This window comes from Chelonoidis abingdonii, chromosome 1, assembly GCF_003597395.2.
Source record: "Chelonoidis abingdonii isolate Lonesome George chromosome 1, CheloAbing_2.0, whole genome shotgun sequence".
NCBI lineage: Eukaryota > Metazoa > Chordata > Testudines > Testudinidae > Chelonoidis > Chelonoidis abingdonii.
Genome location: NC_133769.1, coordinates 49,512,014 through 49,524,595, shown reverse-complemented (window position 1 = coordinate 49,524,595; position 12,582 = coordinate 49,512,014). Strand labels below are relative to the sequence as shown.

The following is a 12,582-nucleotide window of genomic DNA, read 5'->3' as shown; positions in this document are numbered from 1 at the left end:
AGGTAGATTTAGCACTTACTGTGTAAGGGTTCCTGACAGGTCAATGGAAATAGATGGTATACGTGTTTTTAAAGACACAAATGTTTGCTTATTCCTGATACAGTTTTCTCTTAGGACATAGCCCTCCAAGGTTCTGAGCACTCCTATGTGGTGCTGAGTGTCATCGACTCCTCCTGAAGTCAGCTCGAGTTGAGAATGTTCAGCCCTTCGCAAGAACGCTCAGCACCTTGCAGGATCAAGCCCTAAGAGCCAGATTCTGCTCTTGGATGCGTGCACATGAATCCCAAACTGGAGGAGTTGTGTATACGTATCTTGGGGGGGAATGTGGCCCTAAAGTTGGAAAGCAAGCGGAGTGGAAAGCCGCTTTCTTTCCTGATGTCAGACAGTTTGCTTTTAAGTGAATGTGCACTTCAAGATCTAAGTAATTTTCTTTCATTCTTTTTATCCTGTAGATCGCCAGTACCTACTGCAACATCTTTCCTCCCTACACAGCGACTCCAGCTTGGGAGGGCAGGGCTAAGGTTGTCACAGCTTTCCCTGTGGTGTCTGCCTGCCAAGTACAGCTCTGGAGTTAGCCGTGGGGTGTGAGGTGAGAAAGAGATTGCATGGTCTGGTTTTTCATTCACTGGGGCAGATGATTTGCCCACAGTTTGGGCATCCAACCCTCGCTGGTACAACTGAAAGTAGACCACCCCTACTGCTGCTGTACCATGCTTTAATCCCAACCTAACCCAGGGGCATTGGGTTGGGAACCTCCCTAAAATCTCCCCAAATATCTTTCTAATAGAAACATGCTAACAATTACTTAACATTATTTTCTATTTTTTGGAAACTTCTGCCTTGATAAACACCCCAAGTAAGGTACTATAGAAAATTTAGTTTAGCAGCATAGAAAGAATTGACTGTTTGAACTTACTTCCTGCCATGATTAGATGCAAACATGCTTTCCACTTCTGCAGGGATTTTCATTGGCCTTGATGTAATAGGTCATTCAGAGTTTCCATTTACTATGGAAGTTTGGAGAGCATAGGAAACTGTCTCAGCCTGGTTACGCTGGCCCTTGGTCTAGATTTCTTTCTGGCTTTTACTTGCTAGCATTTCTGACCTAATGTATTTGTTTCTTTGCTTTTGCAGATTTTCTCCAGAGGCTGCCTCAAGGCGAGGGCTGAGTACAGCAGAGATGAATGCAGTAGAAGCTATTCACAGAGCAGTAGAATTTAATCCACATGTGCCAAAAGTGAGTATGGAGAAATCACTGTCATAAATTTTAACAAAACAGGAGACATATCCTTTGGTTTTAAAGAGGTAGAGTAGCACATGGTGGTTGTGGGAAGGAGAGCAGACAGGAGAGGGTGAAGGGGCTAATGTTTGTACCCTGCTATACTCATGTGGGGAGCATTTGAAATTTCTCATTAGATACCATAAGAAACAGACAAAAGGAAGATGCTGTGTGAACCAGGAGACTGTGTGAACATTGGCTGATGGAGCCAATTGAGCACCAAATCCTCAGCACTTCTTCTGTGCCCTTGTCCATGAGGGGTAGGAGATAACCCCATGTGCACACACTACTCCTCTCACTGCAGGAAGGTCCCTTCCCAGTACTGTGCAGAGATTACATACTTTCCCTGTAATGTACTTTTTGCCTTCTCCCACTGACTAGCCACTAACCAGCATGATTCTTTCTAGCAATGCCAGCCTCCATTGTTAAAACCAGGAAGCATGTTTTACTGGTCAGTCATTCCATCTCTAGTTGCAGTAAAAGGAGAAGATGATAATATCTTACATTTGCAATCCCAAGGCATTTTACAAATGTAAACCCATAGAAATTCTAGACAGGAATCACTTAACCTGCCACTGAAATGCAGCCATCTCTGGGGTACAATGCAGCAGTTGTTTTGACAGCCCACAACAACACTTCACGGTAAATTAGGAGAGAAAAATGAACAATATTATGTTCATTTGAAAGAGTAGGATGGTTAATTTAAGTAAACAGAATATAAATCAAGTTGGAATCTGATCGAGACACCATAATTAACACTCTCAATCTTATGAAAAATGCTGTAGGATCTTTAATATTCCCAAATGGTCGTGATTATTATTAATTATTTATGTGTATTACCATAGTGCCAGAAGCCCTAGTCATGGACCAGGACCCCCGAGGTGCCACACAAACACTGAACAAAAAGACAGTCCCTGCCCCAGAGAGCATAGTCTTGAATTTTTTTTGTCTTATCTCAGCTGAAAGAAGCCAGTCATTTTATAGCATATTGTAAAGGTCCAAGCAGGATAGTGTATTGCTATATTTTTCAGAATATACTTGGAACGAAAACTTAAACTCCAAAATGGTGGGGCAGTTTTTCACTGCTGAGACTTATGAATCTGGATATGGGAGAATTCCCTACCATGTAGGCAAATCCTTGGATGGCTTTAGAACCTGGATAGCAGCACCTTTCGCATCCTATTCCTGACTGCTGGTGCAAGGGCCTGGCCAAGGAAAAGGCGAAATGACTGAAGCTCCCTTATTGCCTGACAGTCCCTGGTGGCCCTAATTCATGTTGCTAGTCTAATATAGTATCGGGGGATCACAAAGGTGGCTTAAGGTCACCTTTGCGCACATGGACACACATGAATATCCAAGCTATGCTGAATGCCCCATGGCCACACTTAAAGAGCGGGAATCTAATTTAGTGATCATCTTAGAAAAAGGAATAGAAAATGGAACATGCATCAGTTATCACGTTTGCGATATAATAAAAGGGAGTAACAGGTGCATCAAAACACCCGATATAACATTAAAACTCTAATGTGTAATATAGCTTAACATACAGTATTACTGTAATTTCATGCACACATACTGTGCTGCATTAGCTAAAAGGTTAGCAAGGGAAATTTAGATTTGATATTCGGAAAAACTTTCTAACTGTAAGGGTAGTTGAGCTCTGGAATATGCTTCCAAGGATGGTTGTGGAACCCCCATCATTGGAGGTTTTTAAGAACACACTGGGCAAACACCTGTCTGAGATGGTCTAGGTTCACTTGGTCCTACCTCAGCGCAAGGGCTGGACTTAATGACCTCTCACGTCCCTTTTCACCACTTATGTTTCTATGATTCCATGAATCATGTAGCAATAGTATGTTAGCAGTAATAATGTTATGCAAATAATATGAATATACACCATCATATTCAGCCTTAATTCTGACTGAAATAGCATCACATATCCTCTAAATGAAATTTAGCTGCTTGCAGCACAGGAAAGCTAACAATGCCACATTGCTAATATGTGTTGCAATTGGCCTCATAGCTTCTGCAGGATTTCAGTAATAAGTCTCTCCCTCTTTAGAATAAGAAAAAAATAAGTTGTACTGATAACACCAAAAACTGAGTAATTGTTTGAAGTCTTTGGAAAGTAATCTGCTGAATATGAGCTTCCAAGTGCAGTATTGTGGCGAAAATGGCTAATGCAATCTTTGGATGCATAAACGAGGGACTTTCGAGTAGAGATGATATTTTACCTCCGCGTTTGGCACTGGTGAAACCTATATTGGAATGCTGTGCTCAGCTCTGGTGTCCACAATTTAAAAGTGTGCTCATACACTGGAGAAGGTTCAGAGAAGAGCCACAAGAACGATTAAAGGATTGGAAAAATTGTGATCGATTAAAAGAGCTCAATCTATTTAGTTTAACAAAGAGAAGGCCAAGGGTGACTTGATTACAGCATTTAAGTACCAATATGGGAAACAAATATTGATAACGGGCTCTTCAGCAGCTAAAGGTATAAGAAGCTCCATTGGCTGGAAGTTGAAGCTGGACAAATCCAGACAGGAAATAAGCTGAACATTTTTAACAGAGAGCAATTAACTTTTGGAACAATTTACCAATGGTTGTGGTGAATTCTCCATCACTGGACATTTTTAAGTCAAGATTGGATGTTTTTCTAAGAGAGATTTTCTAGTTCAAACAGGAATTATTTTGGGGAAGTTCTGTGGCCTGTGTTACACTGGAGGTCAGATTAGATGATCACAATGGTCCCTTCTGGCCTTGGATTCTATGAATCCAGGCAAGTTCCCAGCTGCACCATTGAGAATAGGCAGGGAACAACATTACTGAAGATGGAAGGTATAAATGGTCCTCTGCATTTGTTTGTTTTCACAATTTCCAGCTCAGATATTTGCAACCTAGCATCCTGATCTACACTAGGGGTGGGGGGTGTTGATGTAAGATACGTAACTTCAGCTACAGGAATACCATAGCTGAAGTCAACGTATCTTATTCTGACTTACCTCCCGTCCTCACAGCGCGGGATCGACAGCTCCGGCTCCCCTGTCAACTCCACTGCCGCCACTCGCTCTGGTAGACTTCCGGATTTGACGGGGAGTGCATTCGGGGATCGATCACTACCCGCCAGTACAGTGGGTAGTCTGGACGTACCCTCAGAGCCAGTGCATATCCCTGGATGTTTTTCTTCAACTTAGAATTAAAGTCTGAACTAAAAAAATGAGATTCAAAAGAGAACTCTCAAGGGAACAGGAAAAGATGGGAATGGTGCTGGAACATGGTGTGGGAGATTGCTGAGTTAGACATAGAAGATATGGAGTGTCCAGTATCCACCTGTAACCTGATACAGCTTTATTTATGACAGACATTGAGTTCCCATATGCACTCGTGCACTCCTCCATGTTCTATTTATTTTTCCCTGAGAGAGGTAAAGTCTTTGCATGGGATACAAATACATTCGAGGCTGGCCTTGTAATTCTCCTAAAGTCCTTAAAATGGAGCATTTTAAATAGTCCCAGATCCCAGGGGAGACATGCCGCTGCTTCTGTACCTAGTTTGTACTGCACCATTCTAAAGTTATTTTTAACATTACTGTAATATGAAGAGATTCCTATGAGAAAAGGCAAATACAGTGACTCATTCCCTGAGAATCATTTCCATTAGGTAAACTCATCTGCTGTTCCTTACAAGTGGATTTGAACACAAAGTCACTGATTTTTCTTGAACCCTTTGGGAATAAGGAAAATGGAAATGGCTAGCAAGCTTAGACTGGCCACAGAACTTTGTGTTTCATATCAGCTTAGCAGTCATGAACCTCTCTAATCTCCAGTATCTGTTGGCAGCTTGACAAAATCTGAATCTTTCTATTTGGAAAGGAGGTACATTCTTTAAACTTCACTGATGAAAAATGCACATAGATTTTCACCTCTGTTGTTGTCACTGAGGTGCACCTAATTTCACTGATGTTAAGTGACTTCACATTGCCCTGGGTTTTCCTTTGTAAAGAGCCAACATCACTGGAGGTTCCTTTTTCAAAGGCTTTATGTGGCTTAAGGCAGGGTGGGCAAACTATGGCCCACATCTGTCCCACCAGCCTTTTTAATCCAGCTTTCAAGCTCCTGCTGGGGAGTGGGGCCTGGGGCTTGCCCCGCTCCTGCGCTCCAGCCAGGGAGCAGGGTTGGGAGCCTTTCCGTGCGGCTCCTAGAAGCAGCGGCATGTCTCCCCTCCAGCTCCTATATTTAGGGGCAGCCAGGGGGCTCTGTGCGCTGCTCTTGCCCCAAGCGCCGATCCCGCAGCTACTATTGGCCAGGAACTGTGGCCAATTTGAGCTGCAGGGGTGGCACAGGTGGACAGGGCAGCACACAGAGCCACCTAGCTGCGCCTCAGCATAGGAGCTGGAGGGAGGATATGCTGCTGCTTCCAGGAGCTGCTTGAGGTAAGCGCCACCCTGAGCCTGCACCCCTGAGCTCCTCCCGTGCCCCAACCCCTGCCTCAGTCCTGATCCCCCTCCCGCTCTCGAAACCCATTGATCCCAGCTCAGAGCACCTTTCTGCACCCCAAACCCCTCATCCCCAGCCCTAACCCAGAGCCTGCAACCCCAGCCAGCACCCTCACCCCCCCCACACCCCCAAGTCCCTGCCCCAGCCTGGAGCCCTCTCCTGCACCCTGAACTCATTTCTGGACCCACCCCAGAGCCCACACCCCCAGCCACAGCCCTCAGCCCCCTCCTGCACCTCAACCCCAATTCTGTGAGCATTCATGGCCTGCCATACAATTTCCATACTCAGATGTGGCCCTTGGGCCAAAAAGTTTGCTCACCCCTGGCTTAAGGTCTCTCTTAAAACAATGTGCATTGCTGGAAGACTTTTTCTCTGTTAATAGTTATTCTTGGCACTGAGCACCTCCTCTATTTTTGTTGTGTTTCAGTGACTTTCCTCTTACACTCACCACCAGCCCAATGGTGCCTGAGGCACTGGTGACATTTTTTTGCTGAGTCTGGCAAAGTGGTTCAGACAGACAGACAGACACACACAGAGTGAGGGAAGTTTGATAGTCTCCTTATACTTGAGCTGACATGGGATCTGTAAGAAAGAACAGGCTGGGCAAGTAGAGACTTTTCAGTTAGTACAAGAGAGAGCGAGAGAAAGAGCAGGTGAGGAGGCAGTGTGAACACCAGGAGATGAAGTCAGGACAGGGAACAAAGAAAGCCAAGTGTCGTATAAATGATGATAATAACTAATGACATCAAAGCTGAATTGGCAAGTCCTGTGCTGGGAATCTTGTTCTAAAGATCTGATATATTGGATCATATCATTGTTATCCTCATCTTCCTTCCCCACTGCCCTTCTATTCTTTGTACCTCTCACCTCTTGAATAAGAGATGGTCAAAAAAATTAAAATTTCAACAAAGTATTTGCGATTTTTTTAATGTTTCACAAAAAAACATTATTTTTCAACCAGCTCGTATTGTGGTTGAAATTCTTCTGCATTCTCTCTTAAATTAGGTTGCAAGGACTGTTTCTGCTACCTAGCACCATAGAGTGCTGTTGCTGATGGGGCCTTTTGGCGCTTCCGAACTACATATAAAACATAAGGCTTTTCCTTTTCTAAAAATAGTTGTACCTCCAGTTTCTTGCAGGCATCATTGAATCAGTGGGGCTGCGGGAGGGATTTGAGTGGAAAAGGGTAATGTCACTAAGGACTAGCTCAGAGAGAGTGCTCTACGCATAAGGAGCGGCATGGAAGAATACATGGAAACAGTTTATATGGGTGTGTAAAATACACACACACATATACAAAGATTTTGTAGGCACTCACTTGGGATTACTTACCTGACTCAGTACACTCATCTGTAAGGCAGCCATCCCAAATTTGTGCTCATAAAATATCACACCTGTCTCTGAGGTGTTCCTTATTCATGGAACACGCTTTCTGAACTGATCTGCAAGCCCACTACCCTCTGTGCATTCAAATCCCTCCTGAAGACCCACTTCTCCTGTGACACTATAAGAAATTAGCCATCCAGTAATGGCAGGAAGAGAGCCAACAGAGGTTTTTTGCCTTCTCTGCAGCATGGGGCATGGGTCACTTGCTGGAAGATTCTCTGCAGCTTGAGGTCTTCAAACCACAATTTGAGGACTTCAATAACTCAGACATAGGTTAGGGGTTTGTTATAGGAGTGGGTGGGTGAGATTCTGTGGCCTGCATTGTGCAGGTGGTCAGACTAGATGACCTTAAAGTCTATGAGTCTATGTAACTAACTAGAAAAACAACATGAGAAGTCTGGCCTACACAGAGTTGCCCTAGTTTTTACAAGCCAGGTTTAAATTGATTTAAGATTGTCCACACCAATATAGCTAAACCAATTTAAAAATTGATTTTACTTTAACTATTTTTAATTTTGTGTGTTGTGTCCTTAGCAAAATATGGTCAGTCATCACCTGAATAGCCATTCCCCCTTCTCTTTTCTGATTGTCTTTTTAATTCGTCTTCAGAGTAGAGATAATGCCTCCCTGTTTGTGTAGCACCTAGTATATTGTAGAAATAAATAGTACAAATAAATACATATGCCACACAAGAAATTTATCTATCATGTATATTACAGAAAAGCTATTCCAGAAACATTTTAGAGAGATTTAAAACAATTTAATGCAACTTTTAAAAAAATTTCTTCGCCCATAAAGTTTTTTAATGGAGATACACCTATCTCCTAGAACTGGAAGGGACCCTGAAAGGTCATCAAGTCCAGCCCCCTGCCTTCACTAGCAGGATCAAGTACTGATTTTGCCCCAGATCCCTAAGTGGCCCCCTCAAGGACTGAACTCACAACGCTGGGTTTAGCAGGCCAATGCCCAAACCACTGAGCTACCCCTCACCCTTCTTAATTACTATCAGTCCATTTCTACAGGCATCAGAGGGAGTCATGATAAATTGCAAGACTACCTAAGACAGCCTTTCTGTGCCTGTAAATACCACAACTTTAAAGTCCAGTATCTTGGAACTTACTAAGGATAATGCTATACATCTCACTGGGAAGCTGAAATCTCCCTTATTCCAATGGTATAAAGCTCTTATATTGTAGCTTACATAATTGTAAGACTTTACTGTCACTGGTGCAGGACTGAATATTGCCTGTTGTGGGACTCAGGTGTAATTTTACAGGGAAATTGCACATTTGGGAGAAAGGAAGAAACATTTCTCAGTTAGATTGTTTGTTTGGGGTTTTGTTATTTGGGGATGGGGGGCTGTTGGAAGAAGACAGCTGTTTGAAGCTGCTCAGCCATTTGGAATGCTAGAAGTTGTCCCAATAGATGAGGATTAGTGGTCAGAGTACATCTCTGCAATCAAATAAATTATATATATTCATTCATGTTAACCAAGTAGCAAGAGTCTGTACTTGACTTCATGATTACACTATATGTGTAGATCGAAATGAAGTTAATCATGAACTGAAAGCTCTTTGGAAAAGGTGCCCTCTCTGTCTATGTGTTTGTGCAGCACTTAGCACAAAGGGGCTCTGATTCTGATTAGGTCTACAGGCATTACAACAATACAAATAATAATTTGCATTTTAGCCTCGCTGATTGAGAGATACACTTTGATATGTATCCATGGTGGATTACGCATTGCTAGACAAAATATGGCATCATTAAATAACAATACAAGCCCAGACCAGGCTGGGAAAGGCACACTATTTCAGTGCTTGATTGTCACTTTCAGTTGCTGATTTTAGTAGTAGTATTGTTTACATTTATATTATGGTAGCACTAAAGGCCAACCAATTCAGGGTCCCATTGTCCTAGATGCTGCAGAGACTTAGAAAATGACAGTCCCTGCCCCAAACTGCTTGCAATCTAAACGACAAGACATGACAGCTGTATGAGGTAACAGCTTGGGCAGGGTGCGGGTGGGAAGTCAGAGTAAGAAGAATAGTAAGATGGCTGTTGAGTTTTATAGGTGGGGCTGGTAGCACCATCAGTTGTTAAGATTGACTGACAGCTCCCATTATGACACCCTTTTTAGTTGCTCATAATTTGCTGAAATTTTCCATGCCAGTTTTCTGCCTTAGGCTGAATTTTGTTGGAAAGTTTCAGCCAAAATGTTTCAGCCATTTTTGAGAACACGGCTATAAAAAAAATTCTGGGTACCTTTCCTTTGATAATATCTAGTGTCCCCATGCTGTGGAGCAGGGTCTTGAAATTTGGCATGGGGTATGGCCTTTGTATCATAGATGTACCTTTTGCTTTTTCTATTAGTCTTTCCAAATTTGGCCAAATTTTCACAGTTCACACATGCTCAGTTTAGAGGCTAGAGGCTAAAATCTCCAGAGATTCTGTCTTCAGTGGGCATGCTTGAGCCTCTCACAGCTCATACTGCTGAGCAGACTGCACATGTACCATCCCTACAGTAAGTGAGAGATGTTCTAGATCTCTCCCTGGGCTAGATGGATGCAGTCAGACTTCCCCTGCGTTTGGCTGCTGTAGGCTGGGGCTGGGCACCAGTACTGAGAGCAGGGAGCCTGTCTTTTCTGTGCTTTCAGTGGTCCCCTTACTGGGAACCAGGCACCATGGAGACTGGGAGAAGGGAAAGGAGTAGATTAGGACAAGGTGCCTGGCGAGGCTGGTACTGAAATGGATGGGAAGAGAGCTGTGACTGGAAGTTGGAGGTGGGACTAGTTGGACAAGGAGACTGGGGCTGAGGACTGGAACTAGGAACCTCAAGAGGGGAGGGGAAGCTGGAATAAACTGGGAAAGGAGAATGGGAATAAACTGGGAAAGGGTGAGAGACTGGGACATGGTGAGGAAAGAGGAGGCGAGATTGAGAGCCAGTTGGCAAGGTCGGAGGGGAGCACTAAGATCAGATGAAACACTGAGGGGAGGAGGAAGACTAGACAAGGATATTAGGACTAGCAACAAGTGGGTTGGGATGGGGAGAGTGGAGACAGATCTGATGACGAGCTGGGATGTGGAGGGAGAACTGGGACTCGTGGAGTAAAGAGACTGTGGCATGTCAATAAAACAAAACTTTTCACAAGAGGCCACTAGCATAACATATATATAACATAACATAAGAGTGGCCACACTGGGTCAGACCAAGCGGCCATCTAGCCCAGTATCCTATCTTCCGACAGTGGCCAATGCCAGGTATCCCAGAGGGAATGAGCAGAATCATCAAGTGATCCATCTCCTATCATCCATTCCCAGCTTCTGGCAAACAGAGGCTAGGGACACTAATGGCATACTGGTCTGTATTAGTAGGAGCGTTGCCAGCAGATCGAGAGAAGTGATTATTCCCCTCTATTCGGCACTGGTGAGGCCACACCTGGAGTATCATGTCCAGTTTTGTTCCCCACACTACAGAAGGGATGTGGACAAATTAGAGACAGTCCAGTGGGGGGAAATGAAAATGATTAAGGGGCTGGGGCACATGACCTACAAGGAAAGGATAAGGGAACTGGGGTTATTTAGTCTGCAGAAGAGAAGAGTGAGGGGGGATTTGATAGCAGCCTTCAACTACCTGAAGGGGGGTTCTAAAGAGGATGGAGCTAGGCTGTTGTCAGTGGTGGCAGATGACAGAATAAGAAGCAATGGTCTCAAGTTGCAGTGGGGGAGGTCTAAATTGGATATTAGGAAACACTGTTTCACTAGGAGGGTGGTGAAGCACTAGAATGGTTTACCTAGGGAGGTGGTAGAATCTCCATCCTTAGAGGTTTTTAAGGCCTGGCTTGACAAAGCCCTGGCTGGGATTATTTAGTTGCTGTTGGTCCTGCTTTGAGCAAGGGGTTGAACTAGATGACCACCTGAGGTCTCTTTCAACCCTAATCTTCTATGATTCTATGACCATCCCTGCCCATCATGGCTAATAGTCATTGATGGGTCTATCCTCCATGAACTTACCTAGACTAAACGTATGCACCTCATATTCTGGATGCCTGACTTGAGACTCAGATCTGATTCAATGGGATGTCAATAGAAGCTGTGATTTGACTATATATAATATTAAGTGCTCTGAAAACCAGGCCCCACATGTCTCAAATTGAGCACCCAAAATTAGTGGACACTTCTGGGTAAGTTTTGACCTTATTCTCTCTGTGCCTCAGCTCCCCCATCTGTAAAATGGAATTATAGCTCTCCTTCAACTCACTGGGATGTTGTGATGCTAAATTAATGTTGGTAAAGCACTTGGATACTATAGTCATGAGTGTTATGGGAATACCATGAGGAAATTAATAATTCTTTCCTCAGACCAGGGTTTGAATAGTCTGCACTAATTAAGGCCTAGGGCTACATATTGAACAAAGAGGCTAAATCAAACTATTGTTGAGCACCATCCATTCCATGCACTGAATAAAGCTGGCATCCTGTGGAAAAACTAGTATGTGTTCGTGTAATTAGAGACTATCATAATGCATGTGTACAAGAGGCCAAATAAAAGTTGCACAGGGAACCTTAATTCTGGCATTTCCTAACTTTTTAGTGCATGAATTTGCAATGTTAATAATGTTCTTTTAACATTAGATTTTTTTCTGTAATAGTGATAATAAGATTTATCTTCAGCAAAATGGCCACACATCCCATAGGACACAACAAAATGCAGCACTTCTTGACACAGGAATCAGTTGTAGAGACTAAGACAGGAAATGCAGCCAGGTACAGCAGCATCAGTCCTGTATTTATTTTCCAATGGCTAGACTGTAGCAGGGCTATAAGGACGAGTAAGATTCTGCACAGCCACACTGGTATGCGGAAGGGAGTAAAGTCCATACAGCTTTGTAGGACCTGCCCAGATATTGGGTCCAGCATGATAAGGGGGGAGTAGGGGCTATGTGCCTGATTTCCCCATCTACCCATCCTCAAATCCTATGAGAGTGATAGGCACAAGGAACTCAATGTATTTAGTTTCACAAAGAGAAGGTTAACGGGTGACTTGATCACTGTCTATAAGTGCCACCATGGGCAACAAATATTTGATAATGGGCTCTTCAGCCTAGGAGACATGGGTATAACAAGATCCAAAGTTCAAAGCTAGACAAATTCACACTGGAAATAAGGTACACATTTGCAATAGTGAGGATAATTAATCATTGGAATAGCTTCCCAAAGGCTGTGGTGGATTCTCCCTCACTGGCAATTTTTAAATCTATAGGATGTTTTTCTAAAACATATGCTGTAGTTCATATAGGAATTATTTTGGGGAAGGTCTGTGGCCTGTGTTTTACAGGAGGTCAGGCTAGATGACCACAGGGGGCCCTTAGTTATTTCTTGTTATTAGCTAAAATAGATAAGGTATCCTAAATCCTGCCTCAG

At 43.5% G+C, this 12,582-nt stretch overlaps 1 protein-coding gene across 3 annotated transcripts in view; it reads left to right on the top strand.

Moving 5' to 3' along the window:
- Positions 1 to 12,582, top strand: part of ST7 (suppression of tumorigenicity 7) — a 253,873-nt gene that overhangs the window by 208,820 nt on the left and 32,471 nt on the right. For all 3 annotated transcript variants that reach the window (XM_032803955.2, XM_032803953.2, XM_032803956.2), the window contains exon 11: positions 1,135 to 1,237. In XM_032803955.2, coding sequence (XP_032659846.1) covers positions 1,135 to 1,237 — 103 coding nt within the window. The remainder of the gene's footprint in view (positions 1 to 1,134; positions 1,238 to 12,582) is intronic.